The 18,570-nt window shown below is 31.6% G+C and overlaps 2 protein-coding genes and 1 long non-coding RNA gene across 3 annotated transcripts; 1 reads left to right on the top strand and 2 right to left on the bottom strand.

Moving 5' to 3' along the window:
- Positions 1-24: 24 nt before the first annotated feature.
- On the bottom strand, positions 25-6,069 carry LOC130645474 (uncharacterized). Its single transcript, XM_057451476.1, has 9 exons — positions 5,844-6,069; positions 5,144-5,292; positions 4,386-4,653; positions 4,142-4,267; positions 2,304-2,523; positions 1,536-1,763; positions 1,266-1,412; positions 713-861; positions 25-572 (listed from the first exon to the last, which is right to left on the bottom strand). The coding sequence occupies exons 1-9, from the start codon at positions 6,015-6,017 to the stop codon at positions 408-410; spliced, it is 1,626 nt and encodes a 541-aa protein (XP_057307459.1). The 5' UTR covers positions 6,018-6,069; the 3' UTR covers positions 25-407.
- Positions 6,070-7,467: 1,398 nt separating this feature from the next.
- On the bottom strand, positions 7,468-11,467 carry LOC130645475 (uncharacterized). The gene is made up of 9 exons (XM_057451478.1): positions 11,235-11,467; positions 11,001-11,149; positions 10,586-10,847; positions 10,372-10,497; positions 9,843-10,062; positions 9,509-9,736; positions 9,144-9,290; positions 8,493-8,641; positions 7,468-8,160 (listed from the first exon to the last, which is right to left on the bottom strand). The coding sequence occupies exons 1-9, from the start codon at positions 11,406-11,408 to the stop codon at positions 7,996-7,998; spliced, it is 1,620 nt and encodes a 539-aa protein (XP_057307461.1). The 5' UTR covers positions 11,409-11,467; the 3' UTR covers positions 7,468-7,995.
- LOC130645483 (uncharacterized) lies at positions 9,671-18,159 on the top strand. The gene is made up of 3 exons (XR_008982708.1): positions 9,671-9,812; positions 13,403-13,521; positions 17,772-18,159. It is a non-coding gene; the product is annotated as an uncharacterized LOC130645483 (long non-coding RNA).
- The last annotated feature ends 411 nt before the right edge of the window (positions 18,160-18,570 follow it).

Genomic DNA, 18,570 nt, shown 5'->3' with positions numbered 1-18,570 from the left:
AAGCAGGGCAACAAAAAACAAAAGTTTTTGTTTCGACTTAAATTTATTTGCATACAGAAGATATATAAGAAGTAAAAGAAGTAGTGTAGCGGTGCATACAAATCACGAATATACAAATTAAAAGTATATAGAGGAAATAAATAATGTTTTTATGAACAAGAAATATAGCAAAAATAAATAAATAAAAAGCATAAACTAATTCGCGAATATTTATTGTTTATTCGTTATTTTCACGTCTTTTCATGGCGTAAACGCGAAAACTAGCATTAGAGGAAAATAAAGTACGAAGTTCAATTAAAAGTCGAAATTTATATAGATCATACTACCACACTAACCATAGAATTTAGTTCCTAACTACAATGGAGTAATGAATTATTAATTCTCTAAAAGTCATAATCTAAAACCACTTATAATTCAACTAGAGTGGTGCAAATACTATCCCACGACCACGTCTTTTCCGCCACTTCCCGCAACTTCTTCGCGATGTTTTTATGGTGCTCCACTTTTTCTGCGCTACTGAGAGCGGGCGGGTACAAATAATCCAAAGCAGTGAATACTTTCTCTGGTAGGACCTGAAAAAAAAGCATGGATACAGGTTTGGTAAACCGTATAAATCTTCTTAGATCAAGCATCACAGAATATTGTTTGACGAGTGCCTACGATATTCTAATATTGACTGACGCGTACTATTTACGATATTCTATGTACGCACCTTTAAGAGATTTGCACCGTTGGATGTTCCTAAATCACCGCCTGGAACAACAGGGATGTTCATCAGAGCTTCCAATTCTGGTTGTGTTTCCTTAACCTTGTCCAAAACATCTTTGATACCAGAATGGTAAACACAGAGAGGTAAAACACCTAGAAACAATGTTTTCATAACAAGCTTTATTAAAGAACAAAAACACACGACAGTACAGCACCAATTCATCTGCTCAAATACCAACATAAAATTCCTTTACGCTTTATGTAATACTAGCAAGATATTCTGAAAATACTAGTCTTTTAAAAACTGTAAAAAATAGATCTTTACGAAAAAAAAAAAGTTTTTTTAGTCACTTTTTTAAGGTTTTAGCTAAGGTAAAAATGAGTCTTAGTATTCCACGTAGCTGACCACACTAAATAAACATATTCAAACTAAAGCATGTTAAAACCAAGCTTAATGATATAACAGCACAGTTAAGAGACTCAGTCTTTCTCAGAAGTTTTATAAAATTGTCCTTTAAACTTTGAATTTAGATCTTTTCAGGAACTGCGATTCTTACCTGCAGCCAAAGCTTCAACAGTAACCATACCAAAGGCTTCGTTGGCTTTTGAAGCGACGATAGAAATTGAAGCCATGGGTAGAAGTAGGCCAAGCTCTTTATGGTTGAGGCAACCAGTAATCAGAACACGATCGGCTTGTTCCTGAGCTGAAAAAAAAATCCCATGTTACAAAAACACGAAGCTAAATAATAAATAAAATCTTAATATTCTTAGCACTTTTAACCTCATAGACACTCGAAATTGCGTTCCGTGGCCACATATATACTTACTAATCTGCATAAAATGCTCATCAATGTCAATGCTAGTTTCCAAGAAAGTGTGACCTTCCTCATCAGGGCAATGTCCTGCAGCTTTGAAAAGTTCCTTGTTTCCAGTTACCATGCAATGCAACATCAATTCCAAATGTTCACGGTATGTTCCGAAACCAACCAGTATCAATCGTAGTTTTGGGTGTTTCGCAATAAGACGGGGGAAGGCCATTAAAATTTCAGCAGTACCTACAAGAAATAAAGGACGGACATTTAATCCACTGAATGTTACCCAAACAGCCATTTAGCAAAAGGAGAAACCAATGGTGCGATTAAACGCCCTACTTACTTAATAAAAACATTGAAGGAAGGCATTTATTCGAAAAAAAAAGTTTTTTCAAAACTAATTTTTGGATATGACAATTTATAGTAGTTACGATTTTGTCAATAAAATGACTATGAGATCGGGTGAACGCCCTCTTTAAGAGTTATTAAAAGTGTGGTTAAAAGAGAGGCGTTTATTTTAAGTTTTTAGGGAAACTTTAAAGGGGTGTTTATTTCAAGTTTTTACATTAAAGCAGGCGTCGACTAAGGGAAACTTTGAAAAGGGTTGTTTAATTGAAGTACTTTGAAAAGGGTTGTTTAATTGAATTACTACAGTAAAAAACAGATTAGTACGTATATGAAGAATGTTCAAGGTACATCTGCGTGTCCACTCTCTACTAACAACAGACCTTCGATTATGACGATCGTACTAACACACACACAGCTTCAATCTTCAATGTTTACCTTTAGTGTACAAAAACTTTCCAAAGTAGGTAATGATGGGTTCATCCTCAGCGATTTTTGGGAATCGCGCAGAAATATCAGCATCGACTACGCGCTGATTATATGTTTCACTTAACTTAACCAATTCGTTATGAAAATCAACGTTCCACGCGCCTTTCTCTGGCAGCTTCACGTTTGATACAACACGACCGTTTCCTTCCAACTTGATATGCTCTTCACACTAAATTAAAATATTAGGCTTTAAAGCACATGTTACAAGGTAAATTCTTACTTTTAAGTCACAGTGTGATAACACGCTTAATAAACAACTTCCAAAAGCATTAAACTTTGACAATTTTGGTGCTATTAAGATATTGAAATCCTGACAAAGAAATGCTTTTTTCTGATTTCTGCCCAGACAGGCAGTAGCTTCCTATTTTTTGTTTTGGGTATTATTTATTTTACACAAAATAAAACGACATCAAACAATCTTTAAAAACCTCCAAAACTTCAGGTAATCTAAGTTTTTTTAGACATTTTTGCGTGCAATTAAATTTTGTGCAGTTCAAGGTTGTTGTTTATGTCATCTAAACTCCAGAATTATTTGCCAACTATAAAATTAGGGGTGATCGAAAATTGCGACCCACAATTAATACATTCCTCAGGATAGAATAACGAAGTACACAAATAAAATTTTGGTAGCCTAGTAACCGCACTCCCTCTCATCACCAAAAAAATAAATAAGACCAGAACAATTATACATAAAAGATAAAACAATCCTTAAAGGGAACCCAAGGTATAAAATAATGTTGGACTTATATTTTAGAGCTTAAAAAGTTAGCTAACAAGTCTTTTTAAATTTTTTAACTTGTGAGCTAACTTTTTAAGCTCTATAATATATCATAAAACATCATTTTATACCTGGGGTTCCCTTTAAACACATTGACAAATTCAATAAAATTAGAATAGATTGCTTTAACCAAAGAATTCTAGATCATTCATTCCAAAATCTAATTGCAGCATTTGTTTGACAACTCCATAATGAGATTAAAAGTAATTCCAAAGTTTCTAAAACAACTCAAATTAGTTTTGCTAAGCATAAAACTACAGTCAAAATTTCACATATATATTACTGTCCATAAACACTTGGCCACAGACCTAAAATTTTAACACTAAACACGTGTAAAAGAGATTTTGACAATATTTTTGGAGGAAATGAACAGTTTTTACAAATTAAACCGTTGCTGATATACGTACACTTAATCTTTTTTTAAAACGTGACAAAAAAAGAAACTAAAAATGTATGTCAGGCAACAATACTGGGAGATTCTAAGAGAAATCGATTTGGTCCATATTTTGGGAGATTTTAGGAGGTGTGGCCACCCTGGCATTAAAAAGGTGTCTTTAATCTCAAGCAAAATCTTAACAACTTTTACATTCTACAAAACTTCAGCCTTTAAAATGTTATTATTTATAGGTCCAGGATTAGTAATTTTTGTGTTTGCTCCAATTTGAATTTTTCCTTATTTTTTTTATGCGTCTTATATTCTTTTTGTTTACATGAAAGTCTAAAGCACTGTTACGGTTATTTCTTATACCAACCCCTGTGATACTATAGGCAGTTGCAAAGAATCTATATTTTAGCGAATCAATGTTGCCATTAACTCAAAGTACACGACATTATCTTTTCCTAGCTTTCCCAAAGTCTCGTAAACCTACTTTTTATGTTTTTAAAGTTTTCTTAAAAACCCAAAATGTCTCCAGGTTCTTTAAAGTACAGGCCACCCTCCAACTTATACCAGTGATAAATGCTCAGTAGTTGGATAATTAATATCAAATGTCATGAGGTAAAGACTAACCGCTTTTAAAAATGCTGTTGTATTTGATTCAATACTGGTGCACAAATCAAACACGTCTGGGTTCATACCAGGAGGCACGATGACCAATTTATCGGAAAGGTCTAAATCTGGAAATGTTTTCAGCACCTAGAAAAACATGGAGAGCTTATAAATGTATAAATGTATAAATGGGACTATATGTCACCACAGTGCAGCTGAAACTAAAGAACAAGAAAGAACAAAATGAAAGAAAAATTATGCATACCTGATCAACAATGTGTTGAGAGCCAGCAATCACTTTGTTACATTCGTTAATGGCTTCAACAGCCAGTGGGATGAAGCGAGGATGTTTCTCCAATACGAAAATAATACCACTGCCATGAATCTTGATATCAAACGGAACTTTCTTGGTGCAACCTTCTAATGCACGCTTTACGTTGATTGGCTGTAAAACAGCATGATTGGACAAAATCTTATCTGCACCCCACATATCGATGACTTTGCGGATAGCTGTAGCCATCATCCTGATATGCCTACATGGTAATTGTTATTTGCTTTTATCTACTTTCAAATAGTACTGTTAACAATAAAGGTCCTGCAAAGAAGATCCTAGTGAATTTAAAGCTCTCACTTGACCAATAACGAAATGCAATGTTAGGATAGTAAAGTGCAAAAAAAGTTTTAGCAGAGCAGTAATTTTATTAGAAAACAGAAAACCAAATAATGGAATTAACTTTTTAAAATGGGGTCATTCAAGAGGTACGTTTTCGTCTTTAGGGGCAGAAAACCGCCTGACATTTGCATTACATTATTAGCGTGTGAGGGGTGACTTCTTGTTCCTTTTTTAAGATTATATCAAAAAGTCCTTTGTTTTGTTTATGCAATGGAAAAAGGGGAGGAAATCTTCAGTATGTACAAATAGAAAACAAAGCTAAAGGGGTAGTGGTTCAAAATGATGAAGGCACTTTAAATGCCCACAATGCCAGATTTCCTCAGTCGCTACAGGCAGTAAAAACATCCTACCTGTCAAGTTCTTCTTGAGTGAAATCAGGAATAATTTTCACATCATAGCCTTTGTATTCATCATACACCAACAAGGGAAGTAAGTTGGCAATGTCAGGAGTTATCACGCGGATGATTCCACCTTTTGGAGCATCAGCTGGAAGCTCGTCCTGATAAAAGAAACAAAGTGATGTTAGGCACCAAGCTTGATTAAGTGTAAAGAACATCGGTTTAGTTTTTTTTAAAAAAAACTTTTTTTGAAGGAAAAGAATTGCTAATAAACTTTTTTGTCAGAACCTGGTTTATAAGCAAATAACTTGACTAAATTTAAGTGAAATTAAAGTGGCCTTTAAACTGAGAAAAAAAAAACTGGTAACCTCGGTTTGAAAATTATTTAAAAAGTAAAGTTTTTGTATTGGTGACTGAGAATGTTTTTAAATTTGGTATAGAACAAATTTTAGAAACAAAAATTAAGAATAACTGTGTATCAGTTTTACTGGTTTTTAAATAGGCTTCAGTTGCATAAACTAGCTTAATGTTGTATAAACTTGGTTAATGACCATAAACAGAAGCTTACTGACACATACAACAGCAAAAAAATAAGAGAGAGCTACAAACATAGACCTTTGTTTAAGACATTGAGAGCTGCACATCACCTGTTTGAATTTGTTGGACATTACAGACATGTTTGAAATAAAATAAAAAGAACAACAGTACTTACATGTGGTCCATAAAATTCATCCACCCATTCTAGGGAACCACCATCGGGATCTTGACAGAAGATAGTGACGGAGTGTCCTTGTCTTTTCCATTGTTGTGCCAAGTTGGCACAGTAGACGTTTGAACCCGTGCCAGAAAGAATACAAAAATGAACCAAAATGATGTGTTTACCCATTTTTTACAGCCTACAAATATTTATACTAAAAAATAGAATTCTGTGAAGATTAGCTGTAATATTCTCACTTGTAATTACATATTCTCACTTGTAATTATTTGCAAATGCTTTGTGCATTAACAAAGCATACATGAGTCTTGTTTCTATGGTAACTCATAAGGGTATATTCACATGTGACACCTTAAATAGATTTGTTTGTTTAAAATTTCATCTTGGTGATAACAAACTAATTACCAGACAAAAAACAAACAAACAGACAAGCAGATAGACAAAAAATATAATCAATTGGACAATACTTTCACTACTCTTTCGAAGAAGTGATATCAAATTATATAAAAGCTCTTAAATGATCTTTCAAACATCAGAACTATTAATTACACTGGCTAAAGTAATCTTTTTATAATGTTAACATTAATTAAATGTTTTATTGATTAATCCACTTTCTGAATAAATTTGAAACTACTTTTGAATTCTTTAGTATGTTTTATGCTGTACTTGGACAAAATAAATAAATAAATAAATAAATAAATAAATAAATAAATAAATAAATAAATAAATAAATAAATAAATAAATAAATAAATAAATAAATAAATAAATAAATAAAACAAATATCGATACTTTGAGAATGCATATTAAGAAACTACGTTAACCCAACCAAACTTTGTCACAGAGACAAACATTAAAAATAAAGTCAGATAAATAAAGTCTGATACATGTGTACCACTAATGCTACGTGTACCACTCTTAAATTTACATAATTTTATATCTGACTATCTATCTATCACAAGCTGTTTTTTTTAAGAAAATTACACATATTTCGAATATCACAACATTAAAAAACGATAACAGAAGTAACGCTACATCCAAAATTAACAATAACAAACATCACCCTGCCATGGTCTGTTTTTTTGTTGTATAAATACTAAAGTGCCTTATAAGCATATAACACACAGGAAAGAAAGTAGACACTGGACAATTTTACCATCCCAAATCTATTTCAATACCATCCTGTTACAGGACATTGGAAATGCAACATAAGGACAAAAAAGTTGGATTGTAATATAACATAGCTGAGGTAATACTTGACTACAAAGGTAACATTTTTGTCTGCTAATATAATCTTCTTCTTAAAAACACTGAATCTTCATAAAACTAAATCTTTGCAAGAAGATTTAAAAAAATCTATCAATGAATAAACAAGAAAAAGCATAAATATGCAATATCTTTTTCTTGTGTTACTTCTTTATGAATGGAAAGTACATGCATATTTAAGTAAAACTTAATTAAGATATGCTAAGCAATTAACCCAAACAAATTAAATTACAATTATGTGTCCAAAAGTAGATTATAAATTGCTTTGTCGTTTCATCAGGAATGTATAAGGATGCAGGGAAAATTGTTTTTCCTGTCTGACTTTATACGTCATTCAGAAAATTAAAAAAAAAAATACCAGAGAAGAAATTGTGATATTAATGAATAAAAATACTATGTTCATTAAATATTAAACACAACTGATCAGAATACTTCTTAGTAGTTTAATAAAGAAAGTAAAACATGACCACATACTCACAATCAACAAAAAAGTGGACAAGGCTTTTCTTATGTCCAATGTAAACTTATAAAAATAACATCAACAATAACAGTTCTAAAAACCACAAACTTGTCACAAGCAGACAAAATAAACATTATGAAAACATAACACAAAAGCTGTAAATAAAAATGTTTTTAAATAAAATATCTAATATTATAAAAAATTCTATTGTAATAGTTTCACTTATTAAGTAAAGCACCAAATAATTATTTTTTAAAAGGATAAGCGCTAAAAGGATATGTTTATTAGAATTCCTCAATTCTTGTTACATATTCCTTCCTTTACCCTTCTGTATGTCTAAGCTAATAAATAACAATCAAACTAACCCAATCTCCACATAAAATTTTTAATAAAAAAACCAAAAAACAAACATAACGTTGACATTTTTATAGTTCTGCTAATGTTTTGCAAATACCGTCCCATGACCATGCTTCCTCAGCAACCTTGCGTAACTTTTTACCAATCTCTTTACGATGTTCAAATTGATCAACACTGCTCGAATTTGGTGGATATAAATAATCCAGTGCCTTTAGAACTTTCGCAGGTAAAACCTAAAAAGTACAAAAAGTGCAAACTAAAACGATAATACATATCAAATAAAAATTAAATGTAACTTCTGACACAAGAGTACAAATTAACACAGACAAAAAAAATTATGACATCGACAGTGGCAATGTCATTTACGTTTCATACATAGCCTGTAAGGATTTCCAATTAAAAACCAAACAAAATAAAAAACTCTGTAAAATTGTTTATTCTATCCATGGTAATAAGAATTAATAAAAAGATCAGCAAACAAACAAACAATCAGCAAAATCATGTAAAGAAAAATGCTATTTTTAATAGAATATATTTAGTCAAAGTCTTATAATAACATTACTACCTTTAACAATTCTGCACCATTGGAAGCACCAAAATCCCCTCCAGGTACAGCAGGAATGTTCATAAGGCCCTCCAGCTCTGGTTCCGTTTCTTTTAACTTATCCAACACATCTTTAATACCAGAATGATAAACACACAAAGGTAAAACACCTAGAAAAAGAGAGTTACAGTTTTACATCCTGGTGCATCATTTGCCAAAAGAGCTAAGGCCAGTTACATGCAGTTATGGTGCTAAAGCCAATTTTTTATTATGCAGTGTTATTATTTATTGTTGTTATTATTTAATTTAGGACTTAAACATTTGAAAATTCAGAAAAAAACACACAATGCTATTCAATTTTTATTAAAAAAATAAATAAAAAAATAACAAAAAGAAATCATGAAAGGAAACATTGGCGGATTTAAAATTACAATTTACAAACAACGAACAGGCAATTCAAATCATGTTCATAAAAAATCTTCTTTCAGTTGATTTATCATGTTAGGTTGTTTTAACATTGTAACAGTGCCATGACATAATAAATTAAAACTTTTTTTAAAAAAAAAAAAAATTTAAAGATGTATAATTATTATAATTGTTATTAAAAAAGCAATGATTTACTATGAGTGACAAATCATATACAAGTAATCTAACAACACAATTTCTATTTACCAGCAGATAAAGCTTCAACCGAGACCATTCCAAACGCTTCATTAGCTTTTGAGGTAACAAGGGAGATAGATGCCATAGGCAAGAGTAAGCCAAGCTCCTTGTGGTTAAGACATCCAGTAATTAAAATGCGATCAGCCTGTTCCTGACCTTAATAGAGAAAAAGATGAAACTACAAACTTCTGCAGTTAAGATCTTGAATGTGGTAGATATTGCCCTATTGAAACTTGTTTACTAGCCATCAACAGGGCATAGCAATACATAAGGATAGTGGCTGAAGATGTTAAGCATAAAAAGAAAAACTGCACACTATTAGGAAAGGCCTAGAAAATACATGGCTAACTTGATTCACATTACAGTACACTTACTTAGTTGAATAAAATGTTCTTCGATATTTATGCTAGACTCTAAAAAAGAATATCCCTGTTCATCTGGACAATGAGCTGCAGCTTTAAACAACTGTTTATTGCCAGTTACCATTGACTGAATCATTAGTTCTAAATGCTCTCGATAGATTCCAAAACCAACCAAAATTAATCGAAGCTTCGGATGTTTTGCTACCAGCTGGGGAAAGGTCATCAGAATTTCACCAATACCTGCACACAGGAATCAGTAAAGTTAAACTAACATTATCAATTACTAATTATCAAAATATCTTGGTATGTGTCTAAGGTAAGAAAAGCAAAATAGTAAGAACCAAACCTTTGGTATACAAAAACTTTCCAAAAAATATAAGAATAGGTTCATCCTCAGATATCTTGGGAAATCGCTCCACAATATCAGCATCAACAACACGTTGATTATACGTTTTGCTCAACTCCACCAACTCACTATGAAAGGCCTTGTTCCATTCACCTTTAGCTGGCAATGTAACCTTTGATGCCAAACGACTGTTATTGTCCACAGAAATATGCTTCTCACACTAGAGAAATTGCAAAAAAATATACACAATTACACACCTAGTTTAAATGCAAGAAAAATTCTGGCCAGGGATTTTAAATTTGAAGAATGAATAATAATGAATAATGCTTTCTTTTAAATATCAATCACTTTGGCACATTTGTGGAACCATTATGGAATCACAATCCTTTTTACTTAAGTGTGAAATAAACGAATTAGCACCTCTGTTATTAAACATTCCTTAACTAATACTGTGGTAACTTAGAAGCCAGGAGGGATAACAATGAATAAAACTATATTCATTTTATAAATAAAACAAAAGATGCTTAACCTCTTTTAAAAATGCTGTTGTATTTGATTGGATACTGGTGCATAAATCAAACACTTCTGGATCCATACCAGGAGGAACAATTACCAACTTCTTTGAAAGATCAAAATCAGGGAATGTCTCGTTTACCTATACATTGGAAAATATACTGAGATTAAAAGATAAAAAAACATGGATAATAACAAAGCAACAGCATAATTCATAAAATCATACAAACCTGGTTAACCACATGCTCTGTACCAGCAATTACTTTGTTGCATGCATTGATAGCTTCTACAGCTAGTGGCATATACTTAGGAAACTTTTTGAGGACAAATGTAATGGAGCTTCCATGTATTTTTATGTCAAATGGTACATTTGTTCCCTCCAGTGCTCGTTTGACATTAAGTGGTTGCAAAATAGCATGGTTTGCTATGACTTTATCACAACCCCACATATCGACTACTTTCCGTATGGCTTTGGACATCATATTCACATGTCTAAACGTATAGGAAATAACCAAAATTATCTACTCACATTAAACTCATACTAGCTAGTAAATGCTTTAAACAAAGTCGGAGACAAAACTGCCTTAAGATTATTGTTAGGCATTTTTTATAGTATAATATATATATATAAATAAAAATTATCACCTGTCAATCTCCTCATCAGTGCAATTAGGAATTGTTTTTACAGTGTAGCCTTTATATTCGTCATACTGATACACAGGCAGTAAACCAGCGATGTCTGGGGTCCAAACCCTCACTAAACCTGGAGGTGGTGCTTCTTTTGGAAGTTCATCCTTAAACATACAGCTATGAAGTAATGCTAACAGCTGACTTTATAATACTTTCACAGAATTATTTCATCACATAACATGTACTTACGTTAGGTCCATAAAATTCATCCACCCAATCATATGAGCCAGCATCTGGATCTTGACAAAAAATAGTGATTGAATGGCCCTGTTTCTTCCATTGTTGTGCCAAATTAAAACAATATATATTTGAACCAGTTCCACACAGAAGGAAACCATGCACAAGTATAATATGTTTGCCCATATCTAATCAGTTATTCTATGTGTTGTAACTTTCCTAGTAAAATAAAATAATATAGGTCTATATTCTTAAAAGCCTACAACAGAAAAACACTGACACACAAATAACACATAAATCTGAACACATGCTAAAATCTTTGATCTATTGCTACATTTTTTGAGAAATGTAAACAATAGATTTTTATAATTTTCTACTATATTTAATAAAACATGATTTGTTACAGAAAAACATTAAAAAAAATTAAGAAAAAGTATTATACAAATATCCCAAAAAAGTATTAAAAATAAAATTTATTACATAAATGCATATAAAATGTTTCAAACAAAACTATTTTACATACTTTTTTGAAAGCTTTTTCTCAAACAACATGTCAGATAATGTCAAAAGGAAGTTAAGTATTGGAAATTTCATACATTTTTTAGTAGAATGTAAACAACTTTCACAGTATATATATATATATACTTGTATATACACCAGACATTAATACAGCAAAAGTACAAAAAACTTTTCACAAAAGCTGCTATGTACAATCTGCGTAAGCCAGGAATGCGCTATCCGCTTAAAACCTGTATCTTTCAGGTTAATAATAAAATCACAGGCATCAAAACAGGGAAAATGCATTTATAAATTTTATTCACAAAAACAAAAATATTTTGGATCAAACAACGAGTTAATATTTAAAAATTACAAATATATAACGGTATTGATCTTGTTACTTCATATCGTTAAATTAGACTAAAAAGCTGTTCGTGGAAGTTAGGAGACTAGAAACGTGCCATTATATTTATACCTTTTTACAAGCTCGTGAGCTTGTATTAAAACGCAAATGTGTCCTACAAGAATGGAAATTTTTGCCTCTCTAAGCACCGACACGGGAGTCGTTGTGTGTTCGAATCTCATCTTGGTAACTATTTTTACTTTTTTTTTTAAGACAAGTTTTCAAAACACTTATTTAACTAGCTAGTAAATAAAGGTGTTTCCACCACACTTTTTAAAAGTGAATGTAGGCAGAATTAACTGAATTAATGAATTTCGCAAATTTTGGGTTTTGTGGGTTTGTGGTCTTTCTTCTTCCTGTCAGTCGGTTCACCCAAGACGGACCTATTGAAAATTAAAATTTCGAGGAATTTTCCGTTCAGGAAGATCTCACAAATCAATTTTGAAAAATAACTGCGTAGTGTGTAACAAATATTATTGCGTATCTGAATAGTAAAATATGTCGTGTCTAACTTCGTAACAAAAATCCCAATTTGATAGACAACATTTTGTAAACTTTATTCGCGAGGTTGTTTGCGTATATCATACGTCTTGTTTCTCTTAATATGTTAACAGCAGCTGGGTATTTTTCACTGAAAAAACTCATATCCAGTACACTCCAATAAGCATTCATAACATTCATCAAGAGAATACAAAGAAGTTCACTCAATTTTACAGACAGCAAAAACTGATGTGCATCAGTTTTTGCTGTCTGTAAAATTGAGGTAAATGAGGCATCAAAATCCTCAAAAAATTACTTGCATGCATTTTTTTCGAAAATCAACCATATTTAAATGTAAGGTTATGTATACAAGCACTCAGAATCTCAAGATTTTTTTCTTTTAAGTGTTGATGGATACTTTGTAGATTATCTGCCGAAATTTTCAAAGCCGGAAAATTTTTCCCACGGTGCTTTTTTTTTACCTGGAATTTTGTGAAAATTCAGGAAATTCTGTGTGGGTGGTACTTCGGAAGGTCATATTTTGAAACCCCATCAAAATAAAATGATTAAATTTAGATAAAATGATGGAAAAGTATTTGTTCTAAAAGAAAAAATAAGTATGGAACTTATCTCCCCTTCATATTTGAGTTACTGGAGCATCAAAATACTAAAAAAAACATCTGAAAGCATTTTCAAGCATTTTCTGATCCATAATGGCGAAATTCTAGAAATTTTTTAATATCAGTTTTGGTTTCTTTAAAAAATATGGATGGAGTACTATGATATTATAGACTTTCAGAGACATTGGGTGTCCATACATAAAATTATGGCATGCTGAAAACAGAAGATTTTGTTAATATTGAGAAATGGCCAGAATGGTGAAAATTTCTGAAGGTCATATCCTGGAAACCACTCGAGGTAGGAAGTTAAAAATTTCAGAATTTCCATATCTTATTGATATAAAATTACGGTGAAAATTTCAAGAAAATCTGTGAGGGTCAACATGGAAGCATTGGTTAAGTTGGCATGGAATGACCCTGCAGCAAAAGTGATGAATATCGACAGTTAAAGAAACATCTACCTAAAGAAATTTGGTTTGACATAAAAACCACTCTAAGAACTATTTTAACCAAGATACAATGCAATCTCGAATGGAATGGAAATAATGGCTTTAGTAAAACAAATTGGAGAAAAGGTCAACTGATATAAAGAACAACTAAAAGTAATTGCTGCACAATACACAACCTCTGTCTGTGTGCATTTTCTGTTCTGCCTTCATGTGTATCATTTAGAGAATAATAGTTAATATCATTTAATTAAATGTTGGAGGAATATATGAAGGTGTGAGTGCAATACTTTGACAATATCATCTGGTATCTTTGACAAGCCTTTGCTAATATTCTCAAAGTTTTTAAACCCTTATATCTCCCTTGTTCATTGAAAGTACATGGCCTATACGTTATTTTTATCAAATTTTACAATAATACTCTTCACAATGGTGCAACGGGTTAACAAATTCTGATAAAAATCTTTTTGTGAGTGTTAACAAGAAGTCTGCTGACATATCATCAAAATTCTAATTAAAAGGATCTTTTCCTTCTCTTTTTCTTCTTCTGAGATATCTTATTTCAGGAAATTATTGAGGCACAAAATAAACGCATACTTTGATTAGAGTTTCTACTTTTCAATGATGTCTATTTTTTAACAAAACTTTGAAAATAATTTTTGCAAAATAACTTTAATAACAGGTTTTTGTGGATGAAGGTATTTTTAGCAGGAAAAATCCCCTTTTAACCATTAGCTGGTAATGTTATAGGGAATTCTTCACAGGAAAATTCCTGTGAAGAAGCCCTATTAGCTATTGTACAGTTTCGACTTTTTAATAACCTGCAACGCTGTTTTAGTCTTCTACAGTCTAGTTTTAACAATTTGCAATTAACTAACAGTGCCATATTAACCTTCTATAGCAACAGCAACTTTTAGTGCAGCAAAAGTTCAAAACAAAGGTTTCTAGCACACAAAAAAAGGTTGTCTTGTAGCAAATTTTTAAAATTCCTAACATTTTAAGGACATTTCTACATTCAATATATCCTTTAAGGTTTACCTCCCACTTTAAAAAAGAGTTCATCTAATTCTGTTTATACTATGCTGAGAATTAATAATTTAACATTTACCGTATTTTCCGGTATATAACCCGCACATCATATAACCCGCAGCTCAGCTTTTTTAGGTAGTTATAAACTAGATCCTATCAGATAACCCGCACCTTCGTATAACCCGCATAAAATTTCAATCAATGTGTTTTAACTACCTGCACCTTTGCATAACCCGCATCGTGTCAAGAAAAAAATTTAGCGCATTTTTACTTACCCTAATCATTTTATAAACATGTGCCTGTGTTTTGTTTTTTTTCATGCTGGAGACAAGTGGGGGAAGTTTAAAGTCGTGAACCCCAAACACCAGAACCGAGTGTCTAAACTGGCGACTCTCTCAGTCTTAACTTCCTTGTCTTTGATCGCCAAAATGATAATGAATTAAAATTAATTTGACAAGTCGATCTTCTGCTAATTCTGGCAGTACTAAATCAGACAACGCTGTTTTCTTTTTATTTGCAGACATTAGTTTAAGCCAATAATAACTCTTGCTCCCTGCGAATAAACAAACAAACAAAAAAAACCCATTCTATCAGGTTATAAACCTAAAGTAAAATCTCTGTTTTTTATGTATATTTAATTTTTTTTGGCATAAAAATAAACAACATAATAATTATCACGGATTGTCTGTAACAGCGATGTACGGAACGTTCTTCTCTAATGTTTATAGAATTTTGTTATTTATTTATATCTCAGTAATCACAGTGTGCATGATAAAATAAATGGCGCCAATAAGGCGGAGATAGTTGCGTGTGTCTAATTAATTGTATTTTATATTTATTTTTGATATTTTTAGTGGCAACTGTTGCTCGAAAGTAGCGAAGATAAAAAAGAAAATTATATTTATACTTAAATTTTAACATTTTTCAATATTTTTAACAGGAATTAATAATTAATTCCTGGGCACTAGGTTGTGAAATACCTGTCAATTAAACCTAAAAATGATACCTGCTATATTGCTCTATTACCAGAAGCAAATCATTTCAATGTACTCAATGTGATTGCAAAGATATAAATAGATTAGGATTACATTCAACACAAAAGAAAAATGATCTCCAAAATTGTGTTTCAGAGAGAGCTCATAATATTAGCACTGGCAATCAATAGAAAGTTGAAGCAATTTCACTGTGTGAAAAAAATTAAATCACGTAGTTGAAGTAAGATTATGTAGATATAGGATTGCACATGCAGTTATATTAATGAACGCATTTTATCCCGTTGGTACTATTTTCTTCATTGAATGTATAAACATTAAATTTCACAATAAATAACAGAAAATATAAAACTTATCACATAACCCACACCACATTATAACCCGCACCAACGGTGGAAGTCGTATAAATCAACCTATAACCCACGGGTTATATACCGGAAAATACGAAATTAAGTAAAATTCAAAATAACAAAGCAAATGTAAAGTCACATTTTCTTGTGTTTACAACATGCTTATTCGTCAAAAGCCCCATTTTGTGGTATTTTTTTTACGGATTTACTTGCAGTTTGATGTCATTTTTCAGATGGCCCCTTGAACATGTTGCCACAAACGAACTTTAGAGTAAGAGAAGAAGAGTAAATTATTTTAACTAAGTTTAATTTGTGTGTGAACTAATTAACAGAGCAGACACTCATCCAAATCGAGTTTTAATATAAGATGAATACTTTTCACTGGATGTTTTTGATCAACACTGGCAGAGGAAAATTTTAATCTCAGTCAATTGAGTCCTTGCGTTTGAGCATAGGTCCTAATCACATCTTGTTGCGTGTTCTTCTTTTATGTAGGGCCTCTCTATTATATTGGTACAATGCAGGAATTTTTGAGCTTCTATTTTGTTTGCTATACTATTTTCTGCTTGCTGTTTGTGTGAATTTCAACCTCAATCACTGGGCATGTAAAGTTCTTTTGATATCAAGCCATCAACATTATTATTCTGAAGTTGACAACCCAAAAGTAGCTAATTTTTGTTATAAATCACATAAAAATTTAAACTTCTGTTTAACCACGTAACTATTTTTGTGATTACAAAATTAGCGCATCACGCATTTTAGTTTTTTTACCATGAACAAAAAATCAACTTCCAGTGGCCTTACCAATGGTGGTCCTAAAGTAAAGTAAAAATCCTTCCTGGATTTTTTGTGCATAATTTATCCAGCTTTCTATTACCGAAAATTTCAATAAGCCAATAGGAAGCTTTCGGAAAAAGAGACCACAAACGTAAAGGCATGTATTCGAAAATTTACTAATGAGATATTTGTTTTTAAAGATTTTTGTAGATGTTATAAAAATGTGTGAACTAAGTATGCAGAAAAATGATAGAAGTGCGAACTTTTTCTTTATGCTGAATATGCGTGCATGCATTCAGACAGAAGTAGACAGAAGTCAGAGCTACAAGAGACAGCTCATATGCATACTCCTTAACTTTGATTTTTTTTAATGATTTATTTATGCGACAACATTTATATTATATATATATATATTGATGGTGAAAGTAAACTATCTAAAAAATATTATTATGCATATTTTTATGCGGGAGTTCCATATCATGCATAATGTTTACAAAAAATATGCTAAACTCATTTTGCACATATTTTCTCGAAGGTGCAAAGAATATAACACCTCTGAAAAGGCTTTTCTGAAAAAAGGGATGATTCAAATATTTTCACGGAATATAAAATATGTCATTCTAAAGAGAATTTTTTTTTCTATATGTCATAAATTTTTTGCAAGGTGTTACGACAATCATAATCTATTTTTTCACGAGATGGGATAAGAAAATGGTTGTTTGTTTTCATTTTTTTTTTCTCTGAAACCTTTTGCTTGATATTATTATTTTTTTTATTGTGAAAGTTAAGGTTGGGCATGCACATAGAACAACTAAATAAGTTACAGTTGTCTAAACAAGAAAAATGGTTCAGACAACAAAAATATTTTTGATTTAAAAAACAAACAAAAAATAATTATTCATATTTAATTGTGTTATTCCCTCGTGACATTAATTAAGTGATTTATATGTTTAGAAATGTATCATGACGGTCACGATATGGATCGCAAAAGTCACAATGCATCCTGAATGTCAACTTTCACGATGCTAAAAAAAATTTACTATCGCAACAGTTTCGTGAATCGTGCGCGACACACTTGATACGCAATCCAGGATGTTAGGTGTCCTGATTCCAGTACTATATATACCTCTGTTCTCTACACTATAATATTGTGAACGGTGCCCACCTCTTCTGAAAGAATAACAGTTAAGATTAATGTACAGATATGAAAACAGTTTCCCTGTTGAGAAACAGTTTCCATATAGCTACAGAAACTTTTTTGTGTGTAAAAATAAGAAACAGTTTCTGAATACAAAAACCAATTTCAGTTTTCCATCCTCCACAAACTAATTTTTTTATTATAATCTTTTGACTATTAGAAAGCCCTACCAATAAACATAAAAATATTATATGGAACTGGGGTGTACTTCAGAGGGGTTCTCTACTACTGGCGTTCTGATTAAACTTTCCTGTGTATTACACATATTTTACCTTTCCCCTAGCCAAACAGTTTCCAAAGTCGAAAACAATTTCTGTTTTACAAAAAAAAAAAAAATGGTTTCCACATTCAGAAACTGTTTTTCTTTTTTCTGAGTTTCATTACATGGAAACTGCCCCCACCATATTTGCACCTTATCAAAGAACTGAATAAAAGAATAAAGGCAAACACAACACAAACATTACAAGTTAGTCACTAAACCCTAACATATTTTTCAGAGTTGGAAGACTTAGAGCGACAAAACAATATATTATGCTTGTTGTCTCCCAAAATTAG

The sequence above is a fragment of the Hydractinia symbiolongicarpus genome, chromosome 5 (genome assembly GCF_029227915.1).
Source record: "Hydractinia symbiolongicarpus strain clone_291-10 chromosome 5, HSymV2.1, whole genome shotgun sequence".
Lineage (NCBI taxonomy): Eukaryota > Metazoa > Cnidaria > Hydrozoa > Anthoathecata > Hydractiniidae > Hydractinia > Hydractinia symbiolongicarpus.
Note: the sequence above shows the minus strand (reverse complement) of the source record. Positions and strands in the feature narration are given on the sequence as shown.